At 43.6% G+C, this 21528-nt stretch overlaps 3 protein-coding genes across 3 annotated transcripts; 2 read left to right on the forward strand and 1 right to left on the reverse strand.

The window, feature by feature from the left end:
• On the reverse strand, positions 1-7300 carry pus10 (pseudouridine synthase 10). Its single transcript, XM_031876627.1, has 18 exons — positions 7203-7300; positions 5735-5869; positions 5354-5632; positions 5148-5234; positions 4833-4867; positions 4628-4742; positions 4384-4445; positions 4079-4124; positions 3909-3973; positions 3739-3824; positions 3501-3626; positions 3364-3420; positions 3189-3265; positions 2495-2550; positions 2290-2407; positions 1988-2130; positions 1243-1342; positions 1-1160 (listed from the first exon to the last, which is right to left on the reverse strand). The coding sequence occupies exons 2-18, from the start codon at positions 5858-5860 to the stop codon at positions 1122-1124; spliced, it is 1617 nt and encodes a 538-aa protein (XP_031732487.1). The 5' UTR covers positions 5861-5869; positions 7203-7300; the 3' UTR covers positions 1-1121.
• A 240-nt stretch (positions 7301-7540) lies between these two features.
• Positions 7541-12150, forward strand: cct4 (chaperonin containing TCP1, subunit 4 (delta)). The gene is made up of 13 exons (XM_031876650.1): positions 7541-7841; positions 8501-8553; positions 8649-8738; positions 8878-8986; positions 9348-9612; positions 9712-9844; positions 10032-10171; positions 10256-10352; positions 10622-10732; positions 10858-10988; positions 11242-11476; positions 11744-11857; positions 11979-12150. Exons 1-13 carry the CDS (start codon positions 7724-7726, stop codon positions 11991-11993), a joined length of 1611 nt encoding a protein of 536 aa, XP_031732510.1. The 5' UTR covers positions 7541-7723; the 3' UTR covers positions 11994-12150.
• An 886-nt stretch (positions 12151-13036) lies between these two features.
• On the forward strand, positions 13037-20003 carry fam161a (FAM161 centrosomal protein A). Its single transcript, XM_031876632.1, has 7 exons — positions 13037-13588; positions 15541-15812; positions 17089-18300; positions 18564-18731; positions 18814-18913; positions 19296-19435; positions 19760-20003. Exons 1-7 carry the CDS (start codon positions 13454-13456, stop codon positions 20001-20003), a joined length of 2271 nt encoding a protein of 756 aa, XP_031732492.1. The 5' UTR covers positions 13037-13453.
• The last annotated feature ends 1525 nt before the right edge of the window (positions 20004-21528 follow it).

Raw genomic sequence — 21528 nt, forward strand, 5'->3', positions numbered from 1 at the left:
GAGGGAAAATGAACCTCGTGCTTTATTTGTTCAGAAGATGACGTCAACAGAAGATTCAAGGAAAAGAAAACAGATTGAAGGTCAACGAACAAAAATGGGTTTTTAAGCAACAAACAACCTGCGTGCACTTCACATTAGAGCGTTAACATGAACTGTTACGCCACAAACATTATTTTAAACACCTTACTTTGAGTAATATGAACAAAAGAAGTTATCTGTTAAACGTTGCCTAATCCACCGTACAGGAACTCTACCTAAAGAAAGTCATCTGTAACTGGCATGTTTTTAAATTCAAATCAGGAAATCTAACGTTACGTCCAAAGAACAAATTAAAAAGAGTTTTCGTTACTCTTTGATTTGGACTCAATGACAGCAGGAAAGTCGTTATCTTGTTGACTGACTGTGTGACTCGTCTCCATGCAAACTGTAGGGGAACATTTTTAACTTTAAAAAAAATAAAAATATCTTGAAGTAAGTTGTAAAATTATCAAATTAGAGCGTCTGCTTCACCCTCGGCAAATATTTCACAATATCGGGCAGACAGCTCACGAAGCGGCCACCGTACAGAGAATTAACCTTCTGATTCAGTTTCCTCTGGTGCCACCATGCTAACACCTAGCCACCATGCTAGTGGTTAGCATGTTGACTGACCTCAGCACTCGTCCCTCTGCAAACTGAAGGGGGGAAATCAAAAATATTATTTATATTTAGTTATTTATACAATATTTTTATCCTTTCACCTGACAATCATTTGTCACCAAGATGACAGACAAAAAAAAATATATATATATATATATTGAATTTACCCCGTCAGGTTTGGTTGATGAGCGCTGAAATCTCACAGTAAACTGAGAAAAGTCCAGCTCAAGCTGAGAGTCTGAGATGTCCTAATAAGGCCACCGTACAGAGAATAAACCCTTTTGATTTATGACCTCCTATAATAACAGAACAGACCAGTAGAGAGGGTTATGTGTATGTGATACAACTGAAGATAAAGTTGAGGGGAGTTTTGATCCAAAAACAAGCAGCCGGCTTCATGTTTTCAGTCGCTCTGAACCTCAACACAAGATCCAGTCCTGCTGAGGTCCTGGAGGCCGGCAGCAGCGAGGTGATGGAAGCGCTCACTCTGGTATGGACGGAGGCCAGTCCACGTCCACAGACTGAGGGAGGAAAACACAGCTCATATTCTATATATATATAAAAAAACTGTGAAGGAGTGAGACTCTCAGATGGTGCTCTCACCTCCACGTCGAGCTCCAGGATGTCCGTGTCGGTCTTCAGCAGCACACACAGGTTGGGTTTGGTGCGACCGAAGTCTCCGTGGACGAACTCTTTGATGTAGCTGTTGGAGCGACGTTCAGGAGCAATGTGTTGACGAGGAATCGGTACGAGTACGAATGAGTGTTTTTACATTTCATGCTGATTCAAGTACAAACACATTAGCGTTCTCAAGATATACTCAACAGTACTCGTTAGTGGCCCATTCCAGATGAACATATTAAAACACTGGATTATAATTATTGTAGCAGCTGGTAAAGGTGGCGCTCATTTGAAGTACTTTATGTACTGCTGGGCAGCTTGTGAGTTTCATCAGTAAAGTATTATCTTAATATATAATATTACATCATAATTTATTTCTTGATGATATTTTGTATTATGAATGAACTATTAAGTAAAAAATAAATGAAGTCATAAGTACAGTATTTCCCCCTTCATTAAAGTAGAGTAGAAATATCAATTAAAGTACAAGTACCTCACAATTGTACTTCAAATAGTTTTGGTGCGAGTTGTCTGGTGTTGTAGATATCGGCTATAGATGACTTCTACCTTCTCTCCGATATAACAAGCGGGACAGAATCTCCCTCACGTTTCTTTACTTTTGTCTTGTTAAAGACACACAGACTCGGATCCAAAGCTCCAAGCAGAGGATTAAAAACGCCTCAAGGTAAGATGATTACAGAACGCTCTATTATTCGTGTGAGGATACGTCCCGGCCTGCGTCTTCAGCTCCAGGTAGAAGTGATGCGAGTCCAGGAAGCGCGTGTTCATCCGGTGGACGACTCGCTGACGGACCGCCAGCGCCCGCCGGTGCAGAACCCTCAGAGGGGTCTTCTGGTCCAGAGTCAGATCCTGATGGAGGGGGATCAACAGCCAGACTGTTTACCAGTCTACAAAGACGGTTACTTTATTCCTCGCAGCATCACACCAGTTCAAAATGAGGAATCTGATTAGGTTTCCACAGATCCATGGACATCTTTCAATATCTTTAAATATCGTGGCTACACAGACCTTGATGTCGTCGATGAAGGCGATGTCGTCGCTCTGAATGGGTTTCCGGGTCCAGACGAGCGCCGTGTACGACTTGGTTTTGTCCTCCTCTCCCTCCTTCATGCGACTCATGGCCTCCCTGCAGTTCAACACAGCGGTCAGCCGTCGTCTATATTCAATAACAACGCGGTTGGTGCAGTTTGGTTATAATTTACTATTTTCTCACCTGGACACAATCTGCAGGTCTCTCACCCGGATCTTGTCTGAAGACTCGTTGATGGTCTGTAAAAACAAAAATCAAACAAGGTTAGTGGTCATGAGAGGAGTGTGTGTGTGTGTGTGTGTGTGTGTGTGTGTGTGTGTGTGTGGCTCTGTCAGTGTAAACAGCCAACACTTCATACCAGAGTCAAATATCTCGAAAACTACTGAGAAAACTTCCCAGAGGATGACTGTTAGTATTTTCAGTGACTTTCTAACATTTTAGTATAACTCTACCATCATCTTTTTAGACTTCAATATCAAAATCAATCACCGATGGACCACGCTCATAGCTTTGGTCTTTTGTTTTTAAATATATTTTTATATATATTCAGTTTTGAGAATTGATGTTTCTGCTTCTTGTTGCCTTAAGAAGCTCAGAGGAGGAAGTTCAAAGACAATTGGATGCTCTTTGTGGTTTCGGCCTCCTGGACGCCTGGAGATTTATTTTAGGAGGAAAACTTAATGAGCAGCATAAACTACCTTCCCAGGATCTTTACGGCTGCATGTACAACAACAATAAAACTGATTCTGGCTGTAACTGTTGACATATTTTGCTCGGGAACGAAATGAGCATCAGCGTGAAGGTTTAATGTTTTATATGAAGAGTGTCTGTGATGATGAGGAGGAGGTGGTTTTGGGAGTGAGTTGATGAAGACGACCTCCTGCAGCTGCTTCATCTCCACTTTGCTCAGTCTGGATCTGTGAGGATTCAGCAGCTCCATCGCAAACGGACGACCTGCCGGTTGAACCAAAACAAACAAAAAAACACTTCAATCTTCACACTTAAGGTGCAGAAAAATGTAAAAAAATGTTTTAAAAAGTGTGCGTCTTCACCGTTTCCAAGAGTCCTGACGTCCACATCCTCGCGGCCAGACGAGGAGAAATTAAACCCTGCAACAGAAGGAAGAGGAGGAGATCGTCAGGCTCTCCGGCTGCGGCCACGACCGGCCATCGGCTCGAGTGGAACTCACCGTCGGCTCTGAAGGACGACAGGACGGGCGCCGCGATCAGCTCCTCTACCGACGACTCCATCCTCCTCTCTCCGTCGATCACCCACGGCGTCTGAGGCAGACTGCGGCTGAACTTGTTGTACCTCCCTGTGTGCGACCATGAGTAACGGATCATGACGGGGCAAAAAAACGACCCACTTTTTGGTTCCGAATTTAGACAACAAAATTAAAAGTTTTTTTTTTGTGCGTCCTAACACACCTGCGACAAAGATGGACACGTGGAGACACTGGACGTACTGAGGGCTGCAGCTGCTGGTCGGCTGCGCTGGTGGACAAGCGTAATGTCTGAAAAATAAGATCAATAATCATTTTTAAACTTTAAACTTTTTTTTTAGACAAATGTGAATGAGATGTGAAGGCGATGCTTACTTTAGGAAGACGGCGTCAGATATCTTTTCCAGAGCTTTGACCACCGCCATCCTGGTGAACACCGACTGCACACAGAGAGAAATAACAACATGCACAATGTTCCTTTAGTGCGCCTGAGGAGCGCCTCTTAATATGACAATAAAGTTGTTACTGAGCATCTCCTTCCTCACTTGCTTGTTCTTGGTGGGTTTGAAGCAGTCGGCACACGTCGACGCTCTGTGAGGACAGAGAAACAGCACACAATCATCTTAACCTCACGGTTACTGTTAAAGAGGTGATGATCCATAACTTTATTATTTAAATCTGCTTTTAGTTATGCATGTTTTGAAAGTCATCTCTTTTGTTCATAATTGCTTTAATTGTTTCTGTTTTTACCATGTAAAGTTCCTTTGAGTACCTTTTAAAGCGCTATAAAAATAAAATGTATTATTATTTAGTCAGAAATGTAACATCTTCACAGATATTAGGGACTCACAGGAAGTGGCAGTCAGCGTCCGTCTCTGGGTGAGTGAACTCCACACTGACCTCGAACAAACTCTGAAATAACAAAAGGAAAATAAAAGTTAGACGTCAAAAGGAGAAATTAAAGGAAATTTAATTTAAATGCATTTTTAAAAAAATGTAAAACTGAGAAACAATTAAAAATATAAATAAAAATTCAAACTTATGAAGTTAAGTCTGAAAGTAGTCGTTTTAACATGAAGCTGCGTTTTGTCTACCCTGGTGACCACCGCGACGCCCCCCAGCTCCTTGGCGACCACGCCCTGCATGATCCACTTGAAGGCCTCCTTCACCTGGACGGCGTTGTCCTTGTCGACCGCCATGCTCTTCTCTCTGAGTGAGCAAACGAGAGACGAGCGGGACTTGAGGTCGTGTGGTTCCGCGTGACGCAGATGACGCAGATATGATCAAAATGTAATTTACCTCAATTCCTTCTTCACGTGAAGCCAACAGGAGTGCTGCACGATTTAAACAAAAAAAACACTCATCAACAGGCACAATGAAGACTTTATAATTCTTATTATTCTTATTATAATGTGGCAGCAACTCAACTTTAAAGATGTATTTTCCTGTTTGTCAAAAATACAAAAAGACCAAAACCATCAGTGAACGTTTCTACTAACAAGTATTGTTTGTGTATCAAAGCCTGAGATCTCTTCTTCCTCTGAGCCATAGACCTCCATTAAAAACACATCAATGAGACTCAATGAACACACACACACACACACACACACTGACCTCGCGGACGCACAGCTGAGCAGGCAGAGACACCGACAGCACCACGGTGTCAAACTCGTACTTTTCTGCCTTGACTCTCTCCGCTATCTGTGAACACGGAACAAGAAACATTAAGCTCATCTGCACCAGAATACCATCTGTCATCACGCTGTCTTACAGCACACACACACACACACACACACACACACACACACACACACACACACCTTTACAGCCTGAGTCGAGCCACAGAGTTCCTGTAGGATCCCCAAACACGCCACACACACCCTCGACTCTTCTTCCTTCAGTTTGACCGCAGCAGCCGCAGCCTCTTCCTCTGTCCCAATGGGCTCCAGTTTCACCCTTTTATTCGGTGGTTCTCCGGGTGCTTCTGACACTGCTGCATCATGGGATTTGCTGTTTTCTTCTGTGGAATCGGCTGCTGATTCCTGGGATTTGCTGTTCTCCGTGTTGCTGATGAACGCTTGAAGTTCCTTGAGCGTATCCTGGTGAAAGAAATGACACACGGTATGATGGGTAGCTGAGTAACTGGCATTAGGAGGGAGTTTTTAAAACATGAATAGCTGAATACAGAAGGTGAGTCTCACCTGTGGGGGTTTTCTGTAGGCAGCCTGGACGCTGACGCAGCAGAACCTGAGGACGCAGCGAGCGCAGCAGCCGGACGACAGCAGCTTCCGGACGATGGGTTTGTCCTTCTCCTTCAGCGGCAGCATGACTCCAGGCTGCAGGAGGAGCAGCGACGTTTGTTAGGAAAACACTCTCTTCAACAAAACAAAGACATTTTTCTTTTGTTTTTAAAACCCTGGTTCAACTTTCCCAAAGGTGAGGAATTAGAGATCTTCTCATTATCTTTGTTTTAAATTAAAGAATATTACTTTTTTAGACTGTTTGCCAGACATGGAAAGTAGTCTGACATCAGTTTGGATTCTTGGAACTCAGTTTTAAATTGTATTTATTGACAACATCCTCTGTGCTTTCGACCCTCACATCAGATGAGGAAAAAGACCTTGAAGTGACACTAAAGCGTTGCTATTTTAATGTTTTTACATTTTACAAGCCAGGAAATCAGTTAGCCAAAAAATTATCAATTGATGACATAACAGTATATAACTGAATCTAAATGTGAGGTCCAGATTCATCTAGCCCAGTAAATGATGCCTTCAGCAGGAACTGGGCGATGATTCAAGAATCGCATCGAGATTAAATCATGTTTGATACACAATCACGTCTTCAACTTTGATAACACACATAATTACTAATATTTCTTTAAAAATCTGATTATTTTGCCCCAAAGCTCTTAATTAAATGAGAAAATAACCAGTACTTTTTCATTTGTTAAGTATTTAATTCACACAGGAGTATACAAAACCATGGGGTTATTTCATATAGAGTATTTATTCATTAAATCACCAGAAGACTATATCCAGATACAGTATATATCGCCATTGAGATATGAAATGACCCATATCTGGATGGATGGTTTTGGACATGTCGCCCAGCTCTGCTTTCAGCTGGATTAACTATTTCTATTGTGAAGCGTGAAGAATAGCTTTGCTACAACAATATGTTGCCTGTTTGATTCCAGCTTGTTATTGGCTGTATTATTGTGAAACAGGAAGCGGTTCCTATTTAAATCTGCACACATGTTGATATGAATGTTGATTTGTCTGATCTTTGTCTCTTCCTTCCTTTTCATACGTCAGTCTGGTTGAACTATTGTGCAGCGTTTTGTTCTCCATGTGCTAAACATAATAATTCATATAAAAATAGAATCTATTTGTAAAAAGAGGACTTTCTACAACCTAAAAGCATGAACGACCATTCACAAATATAAAGTCTGTACCCACACCAGTCAAGTTTTTGTTGTTGTCAGGAGATCCATAACTTTTGAACGACAGTGTGCATGATGCAGCTGGATAATCAGAATCTGCCCAGGAGGCTCAAAACAACCTAAAGCATGACTCCAGACTATGCTAAGCTAACGTGGCTAACACTGCGAAGAGAGGATGAGACCGCAAACAGTCGATAATAAATAAATAGTTGAAACAAACCTACCAGACACAGAGGTGGTGAATGAATGAAGATATAACGTAACAAAAACAAAACAGAGGTTCAGTTACTTGTTAACACGTTTCATCTAAAAAATGCTTCTGCAGACACAACAGGCAAAGCTAATCAAACCCAGATCAGCTTTTATCAACGTAATGAGAAATGTTCAGCTTTAGGAACAAAGCGGAGGCTACACCCAATCAGTCTTTAATACTTTAGCACATACTGTATAATATGGACAACAAAAATAAGTATTTAAAATTAAAATCAGCGTGAACGATTTCACTCACATCGGTAGTTGATGCCTTATGTCTGAATACGTCATATCCGTGCCGTTTGACAGCCGGGTCCTTTCTTCCTCTCGCTACGCAGCAGCCATTCGCTCTAGAAGTTTCTGACCGGTACCGGGTGGAGATACTTTTCATCTGAGTCCATCCGAAGCCGAACCGAGGTGTTTCTGCTCCGGGACCGTACCAGTCCTGTTCTGAAGACGTCCCTTAACATTTTCCATCGATTCTCGAGTTAAGATGCCCGAAATTATGGCGGCACCCAGACTATCTAACATGGGTAGAAACAAAGGAGGGGCGTATGTGGACCGCGACAAGCCGGCCCAGATTCGGTTCAGTAACATCTCTGCTGCTAAAGGTAGGTTCAATATTTACAGGAAATTTAAAAACCGCTAATGTCTCAACTAAAAACCTCACCTCTCATCCCAGTACCATAGCTGTGTGCACCGTTATTCACAGCCTGGTCCCACATCTAATGCTGAAAGGGCCATTTTAACACTCCTTGATAAAACTAAACACCACAAAGACTACAAAACCAGAGTTAGTTAGTAATTAATTCAAAAATATCCCATTTTCTATTCGGCATATGTGACATGCACCTGAAACTGCGATGCTTCCTTAAAGCTTCATCACTGAGCAGCATGCAGCACGAGACAACGTCTCTACAAGATGCTCATGACTCAACATAATCTCAGCTTCAGCATGCTCAGTGGCCCTTCTCCTTCTTCTAGCTCAGTGGCCCTTAGTGCTGCATGCTATATATGGCCAGACATTGGATGCAAAGGACCAAGTAATAAAATGTGTCTGCACTAAAAGCTGAAGCAAGTATTCTTCATGTTTGTAGTATTGACAGTAGCATCAGTTTGCTCAACAGACAATAATCACATAGACGGAGGAGAAATGTACATACAGTTAGAATATAGAGTCACAGTGACATCTATAACGGTACAAACAGAACAAGCCAATGAGTTGATCATTTTTCACCGCACTGACCCATCCCCTGCCTTGTTTTGCCAGCTGTTGCAGATGCCATCAGAACCAGCCTGGGGCCTAAAGGCATGGACAAGATGGTGAGTGATCCGATTTTTTTTGGCTTCGTGCTATAACTTCACCCAGCTCTCCCGCGTCACACGCGTGATTCTAAAGCTGGCGCCGTTTGTTTCAGATCCAGGATGAGAAAGGTGACGTGACCATCACCAACGATGGCGCCACCATCCTGAAGCAGATGCAGGTGCTCCACCCTGCAGCCAAAATGGTACGAGTAACAGCATTATTTTGAGTTTCATTAACCCATATCCCCATATGATTTACTGTGTTTTAAGATGAACTCATTTGAGTTGTTTTTTTCAACCTGGATTGAAATGTGTATGTGTGTGTGTGTGTGCCTTCTTCAGCTGGTGGAACTATCCAAAGCCCAGGACATCGAGGCTGGAGACGGCACCACCTCTGTGGTGGTGATCGCTGGAGCGCTGCTGGACGCCTGCTCCAAGCTGCTGCAGAGAGGTGAGAGCAATAACACAGACACTAAATTAACAGGAAGTTAATAACTGTTCAACGGGTCGTACTCGGTGAGGACGTGAGAGGAAGAGCTCGCTTGTTGTTTCCATCAATGGATTTAAGAGTTGTGCCTCATCCTGCGGCTAGTTCATATTTCTTTATTTTATAAAATGCCAGAAAACTGAATCACAATCCCAATTTCACGGAGCTCAAATTGACATCTTTTACATTGCTTGTGTTGTTCCACCTCACAACCAAAGAGAGCATTTGGCTTTCCTGCGTGATAAATGACTTGATTAGTTTTCTGCCGCTTGTCTGTTGTTAAATGGTTTCATCACTAATGTTAACGCGCCGTCCCGTCGGTCAGGTATCCACCCCACCACCATCTCCGAGTCCTTCCAGAAGGCGGTGGAGAAAGGCGTGGAGGTGCTGACGGGCATGAGCCGGCCGGTGCAGCTGAGCGACCGCGAGACGCTGCTTAACAGCGCCACCACGTCGCTGTGCTCCAAGGTTGTGTCGCAGTACTCCAGCCTGCTGGCGCCCATGAGCGTGGACGCCGTCATGCGCGTCATCGACCCGGCAACCGCCACAGGTGTCGACCTGCACGACATCAAAATCATCAAGAAGCTCGGGTGAGTCACGATTTATATCTCATGAAATTTCAGAGGGATTTCAGATCTGATCTGAAGTACTGATCAGGATTTCCCTCCTGGTGTCTCTTGTGTTTTCAGAGGGACCATCGATGACTGTGAGTTGGTGGACGGACTGGTGCTCACCCAGAGAGTTGCCAACAGCAGCGTCTCCCGTGTGGAGAAGGCCAAGATCGGCCTCATCCAGTTCTGCCTGTCTCCTCCCAAAACTGATGTGAGTTCTCGGAGGAAAGATGGCAGCTTCTCTGCTGGACTTTACATTTTTTATGTTGGACTTTTTTTTTTTTTAATTGAGGGAAATGCGACTCAGTTGCATCTTTATTTTTTTTGTTTTTTTAAACTGCTGTCATGGTCCTTTTCCTCTCCTGACCTGCTGTGTGTTGTTGTGTTTTGTCGTGCAGATGGACAACCAGATCGTGGTGTCGGACTACGCCCAGATGGACCGCGTGCTGCGGGAGGAGCGCGCTTACATCCTCAACATGGTGAAGCAGATCAAGAAGGCCGGCTGCAACGTGCTGCTCATCCAGAAGTCCATCCTCAGGTACAAAAAGAATAAGATGCTGGTATCAACATGCTGTCAGCCTGTAAACATGCTTTGTACTAACAACCAGCTGTCTGCTCACAGAGACGCTCTGAGCGACCTCGCCCTGCACTTCCTCAACAAAATGAAGATCATGGTGGTGAAGGAGATCGAGAGAGAGGACATCGAGTTCATCTGTAAGGTGAGCGTCGTTTATCGTGGATGTTAAGACGCTTCATCGGCTTCTTCTTCTATTCATCTCGGTATTGGGAGTAGATTATTATTATTTAAAGATAAACCAGTAAAAAGAAAAGGAGAATATGAACAGTCTTCAGTTTAAATGAGCTTTTACATTTTTGCCGTCTGTGTCTTCATTATATTTTTCTACCGTTTAACTCCAGCGTGTAACAATAATATGCGATTATATGATTGTATGGCAGTAAAGTAAAAACAGTCTCTCCTCCCCTCCAGACTCTCGGCATCAAGCCCATCGCCCACATCGACCACTTCCTTCCGGAGATGCTCGGCACAGCGGAGCTGGCTGAGGAGGTCAGCCTGGACGGCTCCGGCAAGCTGGTCAAGGTAGGACATCTTGGACGAGCTGATTTTAGAGCAGTTTTTTCAGATCATTGGAACACTCGTCCGGCACGAGAGGTGGAATGTCCGGACGCCTGCTGTAAATGTGTTTTGGTGTCGCTCCTCCTTAGATCACGGGCTGTGCCAACCCCGGGAAGACGGTGAGCATCGTGGTTCGAGGCTCCAACAAGCTGCTGATCGAGGAGGCGGAGCGCTCCATCCACGATGCGCTGTGTGTCATCCGCTGCCTGGTCAAGAAGAGGTCGGTCATTTTTCTAATACAGCCAGAGTTCAGGCACAGACTCCCTCTTACAAAGGCGCTCCTGCAGCGGTTCATCCTGCAGGAGCGTAAGAAACAGAGGAACAGCACTTTGGAAAGCTCGCCAATAATTCACTCCTGGTTGTCTCAGCAACTTGGCCGGGGAGCATTCACACATATAAATATATATATACATGGTATAATTATTGATTTCTTTGCATTAACCTGGCCATCCTCTTCCTCCTCCCCCCCTCAGGGCTTTGATAGCCGGCGGCGGCGCTCCAGAGATCGAGCTGGCCGTGCGTCTTGCAGAGTACTCGCGCACTCTTGCTGGCATGGAGGCGTACTGCGTGCGGGCGTACGCTGACGCCCTCGAGGTGATCCCCTCGACGCTGGCCGAGAACGCCGGCCTGAACCCCATCTCCACCGTGACGGAGCTCCGCAACAGGCACGCTCAGGGAGACAAGATGGCCGGCATAAACGTCCGCAAGGTCTGCTCTCCTTCTCCGCTCTCCTTCTCCCCTTACGTTACATGTAGTGAGGATTACAGAGACGGAGCTTTAGTGCCAGAACAATAAGTCCGTCAGTCGTTTAATATCCGATGGTTGGTTGGTTGGTTTATCGTAGGACATTTAATATCCTCGCCACACACTTTCCAACAGGCTGTTCATCCTCTTGTCATTTCTACGTTTTCTTTTGCTGCATCTAGACAGATGTGTCTGACCGGTTTACTGTGTGTGTGTGTGTGTGTGTGACAGGGAGGAATCTCCAACATCCTGGAGGAGCTGGTGGTGCAGCCGTTACTGGTTTCCATCAGCGCTCTGACCCTTTCCACAGAGACGGTCCGCAGCATCCTCAAGATCGACGACATTGTAAGATTTAACATCACAAACTGTAGATGGAATAGTTTAAATGTATTTACAGCTGCTCTGAGACTATATTCATGTTGAATCTGAGTGAAGTCTGAAGTAAGAATCTGTTTTTGTTTTGCAGGTGAACACCCGATAAAGAGATTAGAGTCTGTCCAGTGAGTTTTGTCCACTAAGCCTGCTCGTACTGCAAGGGATCAAAAGACTCTGTCGACGTCTGTCTGTTCAGATTTCCGCTGTAGTTGTTACGTTGCATCGTTAAATTAAAAGAGGCTTCTTTTTTTGTTGACACTCCAGCTGTTGCCTGTGTGATTCTTTTTGCATTGCAGTGAGGTAAACCTCTGGGTCGTGGCCCAGTACTAGTGTGTTAATAGTATACAAGTAACAGGACTTTATTATATCTTAATGTTGGTTAGAGAGGATTTTCAAAGGATTTTTTTTTATTTTTTTTTATTTTAATACAGATAAGCTTTGCATTTAGCAAGAAAATAATTCCTTGTTTATTCGGACATCTTTTAGACCATTCATTCAAGTTATATTATGTGTTGATTAATGAATTTGCCAACAAGGCAGTATGACATCACAGATCATTGAGTAAGAAGGACACAAGAAAAATAAAAGTAAAGTTATGTAATTTTTGTTGAGCCAGGAATGCCATATTTACATACACTTCACAAAACAATGTCTCAAAATCTGAGTTTAACAAAAAATGTAATATGTTTTATATTAATGATCTGAAGTCTATTTTTATTAAATTGTAAAGTTCTACAAATATTCAGCAGTCTCTAAATCCATACATTTCTATGTTGTTGTACTCTACACCATATTCAGAGGTACAACTTGTACATTTTACTGCACTACCTTTGTTCAGCTTTAGTTACATCCCAGTGTGCAGTGAAAACCACTTATCTCCTGAATGTTTGTGATAAACTGAAGGACCAGTATTCCTGTATATATGTCAAAAATGTTTTCCGGCTTAAGATAATCAGAATGTATGTGTACGCATATAAGGAATTTGACTCTGGTTTTTACCTTGCTCTCAACGTACATACACAAGTTTACAAATAAACAAGAAAAATATAGAAAATAAAACGAGGACAATAAATGTATATATATAATTATAAAATTTAATTATATTAAATAATAAAATTTAACTAGCTTGTGAAAATGCATCTTCACAAAGGTTCTGATTACTTCTTTCACCACTAGATTAACTATCGTTAATAAATGTATTAGATTACGATGCTTTTATTTTGTATTGAACTCAACCTCTTATTTTCCTGTCACGCTCCCTCGTCACTTCCTGTCCCAAACGATCTCCGCTCCATTGATCAAAACAATTATAAATAAGTAATAAAAACAGTAAAGACTATTAACTAAGTAAAAACTCCACAGTAACTAAAGTATAACTAAAAATATTAATTAATTTCCCATCACGCTCTGTCGTCACTTCCTTCCCAACCAATCTCCGCTCCGTTGCTAAGGAACCAACCTGCTGCCTGGATAACCGACACTCAGCACGTGGACAGCGACTCACTGACTCCTCTCTAAAATACCGTATATTTAAATACGTTAAATTAACAAACACCACAACGGTCCATGGCGAACCCGCACCGGACAAACGTGCTGGTGACGTCGTGTCTGAGTACGCCGGTAGACCCTCACACCAGAGCCCCGCTAGCGTCCTACGAGAGGCCGAGAGGTCACGGGATCAACCGGGACCACGAGAAGGAGGTAACGGGAAGGTGTAACCAACAATGTTCACCGTTTGTTTAAACCTTTGCACTACTGTTTAGATAGTTAATTTAATATTATTATTATTATATTTCATTGTATATATTGTGCTTTTTTATACTTAATATTTTTTTATTTTACTTTGATTGCTTACCTGCATCATAATGCTGCTATAGCGAACAAATTTCCCCTTACGGGATTAATAAAGTATCTATCTATCTATCTATCTATCTATCTATCTGTCTGTCTGTCTGTTCTGTCTGTGTCTGTCTGTCTGTCTGTCTGTTCTGTCTGTCTGTGTCTGTCTGTCTGTCTGTCTGTGTCTGTCTGTCTGTCTGTCTGTGTCTGTCTGTTCTGTCTGTCTGTGTCTGTCTGTCTGTCTGTTCTGTCTGTCTGTGTCTGGTCTGTCTGTGTCTGTCTGTTCAGCATAATGAGTACTTTGAGTACATTATGCTGATAATACTTCAGCAAACAACATTTTGGATTCAGGACTTTTACTTGTATCCCAGTGAAGTATTTTTAGACGTGTACTTTTACTGAAGCAGAAGGTCTGAGTACTTCTTCCACCGCTGGTAGTAGTTGTGGTGTGAAGCTACACTTCGACTGCTACAACCTCAACTTTTAGTTTAAAACTTCTTCAAAACGCCTCCTTTGACCTATTACAAATGAGCCCGAACTAAGATAGGTCTAATTAAAAGTCTGGTAACTTAAAATACAACAATAATAACAAAACAATAAGATAATTTAAATACTTCCTTACTGGTGTACTGCATGTACATCTAAAGTGCTAAATCAATGTAATTGAATCCCATTGTCTTCTAAAACAACAGTAAAGAGATCAATACCTTGTTCATTATTATGCAAAAAAAAGCATTTTGAACTCTACAACCATAGACAAAAGATTTGTGACAAAACTAGAATTATCCTTCCTCGCACCTCAGTGCAAACAAAGAGTATTAAAGTAGTTAATTTGAACTTAATCCTACACATTACTGATGCTATCAACCAGAGATTTAAGATCACAAAGATCCACTTTGTCTGAACAAAGTGGATAAAGTTTAAAAAGACTTTTCAAATTCATGGATTCATTTTCCTACTGAAGAAATGACTCCTTGTATTTATTCCAAGAGCTTTTAGGCCGTTCACTCCAGTTCTAATATTTAGTTACATATATATTTATACAAACATAACAATGACATAATCATGTTATAGTAACAAACATTCAAGAGGAAAAATTAAGAACAGCTCACAAGATAATAAAACAATTGATAGTTATTTAAATCACAGTACTGCCTCTCGTCCTGACTTAATAATGTTGTAATACTTCATATTTTTCCAGTTTACTTGTTTTAGTTTTTCAAGAGAAACAGACCTCGTCCAGTCAACAGGTCGGTCACAGTTTCAGGTCAGTCCATGTGCTGGAAAGGATTGGACCTGTGTATAATTTGTTGTCCTGACTATTTTTAGACATCCGTCTTGATTAGATTACGCTCGTTCAGTTTATAATCCCAAACACTTGATTATCTTTCGGGCATCCACACTGCTGCCCTCCCGTGCAGCGGGGTCCTCAGCGAGGACAAACACCTCCTGACAATCAATTTGAGGATCAATAGGGCCAGACAGCTGACGCACGGTGTGTGTCGGTTGAGCTCGCTCATGGTAAACTGCCCTTTGTGCTGCTCCACCATATGGCCCTCGTCACTGTTGTTAATAGGCTTAGTCCTGGAGGAGCCTGAGAGCCGCTGAGCAGGACTGCTCTGCTCCAGGAGGCCTGCTGGTTAATAGCAATGTCCTGGAGGCCTCAGGCTACATCTCATATCATGATATATAAATAATATAATGTTTCATTGGTTTCCCACTGAGGTCTCCCCTTGTCGTCTGCTTAAGATTCACAGAAAACTGCCGCTGATGAACGGCAAATGAGCTTAATGTGACTTTTAAACCCTTTTCAGCTGGAGTACGAGGACTCGGGCTCTGACTTCTGTGATGAGATCTTTGTGGGGAGGGGCGTTCCTCACATGACGACGGACGACAGAGCACCAGCAGACCGCCTCGACCTGAGCGAGATCTTCTTCTCCAACGAGGAGTACTACAGCAAGCTGGAGGAGCTGAAGAAGGCCCACCTCCGCACCATGGCAGAGCTGGAGAGCATGTATCGGCGGAAGCTGCAGCTCAAGGCATTGGAGCCTCTGGACATGACGGTGCTGGAGACCGGCAGGCACAGGTGGGTGGCTGATGGTCAAGAGTGTGGTTTGTGGGACTTAGAGTTAATAGTGTCAAGTTTCTCATGTGTGGATGTTTGTGTCTCTGGTATTTTATGGCTTTAACACAGAGATTTTCTTTTTACAACTGAACTAAGACAAAAAGACGTGGCCTTAGAGAGGTGCTAAAATCAACATGTTATAGCGCATCTGTTCACTTAAATCACATTAAACACCAAACACACTCATTCACTCTCTGTGGTATTCAGACTGTATGTAGTTTTGTTTTGTGTATCCTGGATTTTGAGATATCTGAAATGTCTGCCTGCTACAATAACGGCGGTCAGTGGTCGTTGGTCTGTGCTGCTTAAAGCATTTAAACACAAACAACGGCAGCGTGTCTGAAATAATGTGAATTTGAAAGTAAAATAAAACACACAGCTGTGGAATGCTTCTTTGATGGATATCTCTAAACCTTAAAACACATTGCAACATTTTCAATCTAGTTTTTGATTGATGTGTGATGTATTTCAAACTATCACTTTGATTCATTAAATTGTGTGCTCTATGTTATATTAATTATACAAGTGTATTTGAAGCGGAAATTATAAATCAATTAGTGGACGAACAGAAAACGAAGCTGTCTCTATATTATGATAATTGATGTTTGAGTTGACCAAATGTTCAGCATTTGCCGGTTTCAGCTTCGTCAATGTGAGGATATGCTGCTTTAATATCTTTAAACTTTATATCATTTAATATCAGCTTTGGTGTGTTGGACAAAGTAAGTCATTTGAATAATGTCATTTTGGGCTGTGAGAAATAGTGAGGGACATTTTATTATATTGCCCAACATTTTATAGACAAAATGATTAATGAATGAATTGAGATGGGTTCTACGTTAACGTGACGGCGTTATCGGCTGTAACCGCTGCATGAGCTCAGTGCAGCTCACCAGTGGGGCACGCTCACGTGCACTAAAAGGCACGCGTGGCCGGCCCGGCTATGTCAACAAAGCACAGAGAAGCTCTGACTACAACACACAAAGAGGAGGAGGGACTTCCTTCTCTGCTCAGGTAAACGTTCCTCCACCATATCTCTACTTAGATAATAATTGTTTGCGTCTATATTATTGCTGTGAATATCGTACAGAGACCCTTAACAGATAGAACCTTTTTTACTCGTGTTCTCCAAATGAACAGTTTATTGTGATACGGTGCGTTTGAGTGATGGTGAGTAGTTGTCTGTGCATTAGGTGCTTTGTCATATTAACAGTCATTGATTGATGTTTTCTGTTAGGCTCCCGTGGTCAGACAGCAGCCGGGCAGCTTCACGCCGTTTGAGGAAGTCGCACTCTGCTATTGAACTCAGGAGGGGCTCCGGACAGTCGGACTCTTCAGACGAAGATGAAGACGCCATCAACGATGTGGAAAAATATCTTCTTTTTTCCCCTAAAGAGCACATCGGGAACATGTGGCGCGACTTTAAGCTGTCCCCTCACAATCACCACATGTCATCGTCCTCGCTGCGCAGCCTGCCAGCAGACCAGCGGACACAGGGAAAGGGAAAAGGGAGGAAGAGGCGGGACCATGAAGACGGAGAGCAGGATCTTTGGAAACACAGACTGACCATCCCGAAACCGTTCCAGATGATGCTACGCGAGGCGGAGAGGCAAAAGCGCCGCACAAAGACGCGCGCAGAGATCGAACAGGAGAACGCGGAGCTGCGACGGCAGCTGGAAGAGCTGACCGAGTGCCAGAGGAAGTTCCGCGCCAGCCCCGTGCCGGCTCACGTTCACCTCCCGCTCTATGAGGAGCTGCAGGAGCGCAAAGAGGAACGACGGCGAACGAGAGAGCGAGAAGATCAGCATCCTCGATCCAGCCAGAAGCCCTTCAGCTTCCTGGAGAGGGAGCGACTGAAGAAGGAGCAGAAGCAGCTGCATCCCCAACAGCCATCCAGCCAGGAGAAGGTCAAACCCTTCAAGGCCAAGCCCGTGCCCAAGGCAGTGTACGCAGCGGCGACAGGGGAGCAGATGAAGGAGGAGCAGCTGTATCGGTCCATCAAGATACAGATGAGAGCGCAGAAGATGCTCCACAGCGCCTCCATGCCTCCCAGCATGCTCGCACGGCGCAAGAAGACCAACGACGACGGCGCTGCGGCCGAAAGGGACGACAACTTCTCCCACAGGCCCCACATTAACACAGAGGTGCCCGACTTCAACGCCAGCTACCGACGCTTCCAGAGACACCTGGAGAAACAAAAAGACGTGAAGCCCACGACCGCATGTGAACCCTTTGAGTTGAGGACGTCGCGCATCCCTTCGCACCGCGAGCGCATCGTGGCCGACATCGAGAAGGAGCAGAGCAGCCCTCGGATGCCGCGCTGGCCGTACGTCAGCCCCGGGCCGTCTCGGAGGGCGAACTCAAGTCGGTGTTCGTCCCTCTCCGGCAGCCTGGAGGTCCTGCCTACCAAAGTCACAGACGCCAGCAAGAAGCGCGAGGAGGCCGTGAGGTACCACTGTAGGACTCCAAAGGCTCCCACCATTGTAGTTGTGAGATAGAGACAGCCTCAGGACTCAAATGTCCAGTTTAGACACAGTGTTTGAAATCCCTACAGGATGAAATCTTGTGGAACTCCTTTTTCCCAATGACCCCACACACCCTCCAAAACCGTTTATCCAACCCCAATAGCACTGTCCGCCCCTCCATCCATCTGAAGTCCCCATCCCAACCAAAACCTTCCTACATCTGTGACCCGACTGTCTCCCTGAGTAGAAAGGTGCTGGAGCAGAGGAAGAAGGCTGATGAGGAGGAGGAGCTGTGGAAGGAAAGGCAGAAGCAGAGGGAGAAGAAGCTGCAGAGGGTGGTGTTGAAACGTGCCGAGGCCAACGACCCCCACCTGGCTCTCTCGCAGACACACCCGACCAAACTCAGAGAATTCAGGTACCAACGTGGCTACCGCGTCAGCTGAGCTGCGCCGCTGTCGAATGAAATGCGACGATCCACAATCTTGTGTCCTCTGCAGGAAACAAGAGCTTCAGCGCAAGAAGGAGTACCAGCAGGAGATTAAAGAGATGCAGCAGAGGGTGAAGGGGAGGCCGCTGCTGCTGGAGCAGGTCGCACAGGTGAGCGCCGACCTCAGCCTTAAATCAGACCAGCCTGCTGTCCTCCATATCCTCCAGATTTCTGTGTGACCACCTACTCATTTAAAGGCACAGACACAGTGTCATGACAGCTGATTGGGTGCCTTCACAAACAGGACTATGTGGTAGAACAGGGGTTCTCGATCTCGTGTAACTTAAGGCCCATTTCTGATTGTTAAAAACACATTCAGAGGACCAGCTGATCCATTGTGTGTCACTGCATCCCAGCGAACGTCAGATAGCTAACGGTGGCGAAACATGCTCATCTCTACCTGATGAAGTGCTGAGACCGCCGCGGTAATATTCCTAAAAGCTTTGATTGGCAGGTCATTGTTTACACCGACTCTCTGAACTTTGATGACAGAGGAACGCCAAGCAGGCAGCGGAGAAGCGCTACACAGACGCCCTGCACGGATGTGATCTGACCGAAGAGTTCATCAGCAGCAAGGTGGCCAAGTCGGGAGCCACGCGCGAGACGTCCACGTCCAGTGACAACAGACACAGGTGAAGCCGTGAAAACAACACCGAGCAAAGAAACTCCAACGTGGTGATAGACGTCACACGTCTGCGAGGGACTGCAGTTATCAATGTCAGAAATAAGCTCATAGTTTCAGGTTTTCAAGTTAATTATTGTCATATGCACAACTAGGAAAATCTTGGATCCACAGCTGCCTTTTTGTTTTTTTGGTTGTAAAGCTAGTTTTTCTTTTGCTATTTTGAAAATAACTGGACAAAACATAGTTTGTGTGCTTACTGTGAACAAGCCCACAGACACACAACACTAACACTACTGACTCACAGCTGATTTGGTTCCTTCTTGTTTGTTAGCGACCCAGAGGAGCCGGACATGGGGTACAAACCCGTCCACTACAGAAAGCTCTTCCTGGACGACGGAGACGCGGAGGCAACTCCAGACCGACGGGATGGAGGGAGCCGCAGAGCTCCACTGAGCCACCGCGACGGAGAGGACGACGATGGCCGCTGTTCAGAAGAGAGCTGCCACTACTCGGACGATCATGAGAACTATTCAGACGACAGCGAGCACGACGCCAGACAGCAGGAAGCCGGGTAGTGATGTCACCATCAAGTGAGGAAGAACACTGAAGAGGAAGCTATCCCTTAAATGATCAGATGTTATATTTTATAGTAAATATTGTGCTCACAAGAATGGAAAATGTGACACCTTTAACCTGAGGTACATATCAAATACTAAATGCAGTTCTTTCGTTTTTGCTCCATTTTGGGGATTTTTTGAGGGCACAATAAAATCCATATATTTGCAGAGTTATAGATTTGTTAGAACGTAATCTACGAGCTATTATCCTGATTAAAATGTTTTAATATTATTTGTACAACTGAATGAATCTGAAAACCTTTCACAGACTTCCGAGCAGAGAGCCACCGCCTCCACAGACGACAGGATATAAAAACATCTACAGCTGTAAAATACAACACAGTACATTTAGCTGCTAATACTTACACATACTTTTACTTCAGTGATGTTTTGAATGCATATATTTTACTGTTAGTGGAGTATTTTCACAGCGTGTTGTTTGTACTTTTACTTCTTCCACCGCTGTTTGAGACACACTGCACTGAACCGAAGCAGCTAAATGGAATTTGTCCGTCATGAATTTGATTATTTACAGCTTTACTTTCCCTCCTGACACAAAATGACTTCAATAAAAAGGCCAAATTTTAAAAGGAAAAAACACACACATGCTCTGTGAACAGTTTATTGTCATATGGGTGAAATGCGTTATCACAGTAATAATGTGGAATGTTTATGGCTTTCAGTTATTGATTTGGGGACATAAATAATTGTGTAATTGGTCGTCACTTTAGATAAAAGGATGACATGTTCGACTTCACAGAAGTTGAGTAACATTTATTGTTAGAAATACTTACTCATTGTTTGTTTTTCATCATAACCTTATGTCACAATGGACCATCTGCAATAAAGACACATGTTCAAAATCAACAAGTTTAACGTTTTATTTTGTTTGGATATGTGAACGTACTAAATGCCACACTGTGAAATAACTCCACCACAAGGAAAAGTCCTGCATTTAAAACTTTACTCAAGTAAAAGTTCTGCAGAAAAATGGCCCCATGTCAAGTGTTTTTATTTGTATATATTTGGATTAACAGCTTTGTGTGAATGCTGAGAGGGTTTTAAAATAGTTTATTTAGCTTTAGTTGTTAACCTATGAAGGAACACTTCATCCTTCAGTTTCTCACAAACATCCAAAGTCACCACATTTGGAGATACGTGGGTTCCACTTGACAGGAAGGGTAAATGTACAAAAATACAATATTTAGCGCTAAGATATAGTTTTATTGCATACAAAGAATTTGACATTTAAACAATCAACACAGTGCAAAATACAAGACATGATTTAAAAATATAAACATATTACAATTTACAATAAAATATAATAATAAGACTATATCAAAACAAGTATATTATTATAGTGTCATGTGGAGTAGAAGTACAAAGTAGCATAAAATTGGTAATACTCAAATACCTCGACTGTGTCCTTGAGTACAGTACTTGAGTAAATGTACTTAAGTACTTTCCACCACTAATTTAGGTT

Source organism: Anarrhichthys ocellatus, unplaced genomic scaffold (genome assembly GCF_004355925.1).
Source record: "Anarrhichthys ocellatus isolate YVR2014 unplaced genomic scaffold, GSC_Weel_1.0 scaffold112, whole genome shotgun sequence".
In the NCBI taxonomy this organism is placed as follows: Eukaryota; Metazoa; Chordata; class Actinopteri; order Perciformes; family Anarhichadidae; genus Anarrhichthys; species Anarrhichthys ocellatus.

Coding starts and splice junctions, on each gene's coding strand:
- pus10 (XM_031876627.1), bottom strand. CDS start 5,860: ATGCTGCCGCTGAAGGAGAAGGACAAACCCATCGTCCGGAAGCTGCTG. Junction 3,266..3,363: donor CGTCAGGACTCTTGGAAACG/GTGAAGACGCAC, acceptor TTCAACCGGCAG/GTCGTCCGTTTGCGATGGAG. Junction 2,551..3,188: donor AGATGAAGCAGCTGCAGGAG/GTCGTCTTCATC, acceptor TTGTTTTTACAG/ACCATCAACGAGTCTTCAGA.
- cct4 (XM_031876650.1), top strand. CDS start 7,724: ATGCCCGAAATTATGGCGGCACCCAGACTATCTAACATGGGTAGAAAC. Junction 10,733..10,857: donor GCTCCGGCAAGCTGGTCAAG/GTAGGACATCTT, acceptor GCTCCTCCTTAG/ATCACGGGCTGTGCCAACCC. Junction 10,989..11,241: donor CGCTGCCTGGTCAAGAAGAG/GTCGGTCATTTT, acceptor TCCCCCCCTCAG/GGCTTTGATAGCCGGCGGCG.
- fam161a (XM_031876632.1), top strand. CDS start 13,454: ATGGCGAACCCGCACCGGACAAACGTGCTGGTGACGTCGTGTCTGAGT. Junction 15,813..17,088: donor CTGGAGACCGGCAGGCACAG/GTGGGTGGCTGA, acceptor GTTTTCTGTTAG/GCTCCCGTGGTCAGACAGCA. Junction 19,436..19,759: donor TCCAGTGACAACAGACACAG/GTGAAGCCGTGA, acceptor CTTGTTTGTTAG/CGACCCAGAGGAGCCGGACA.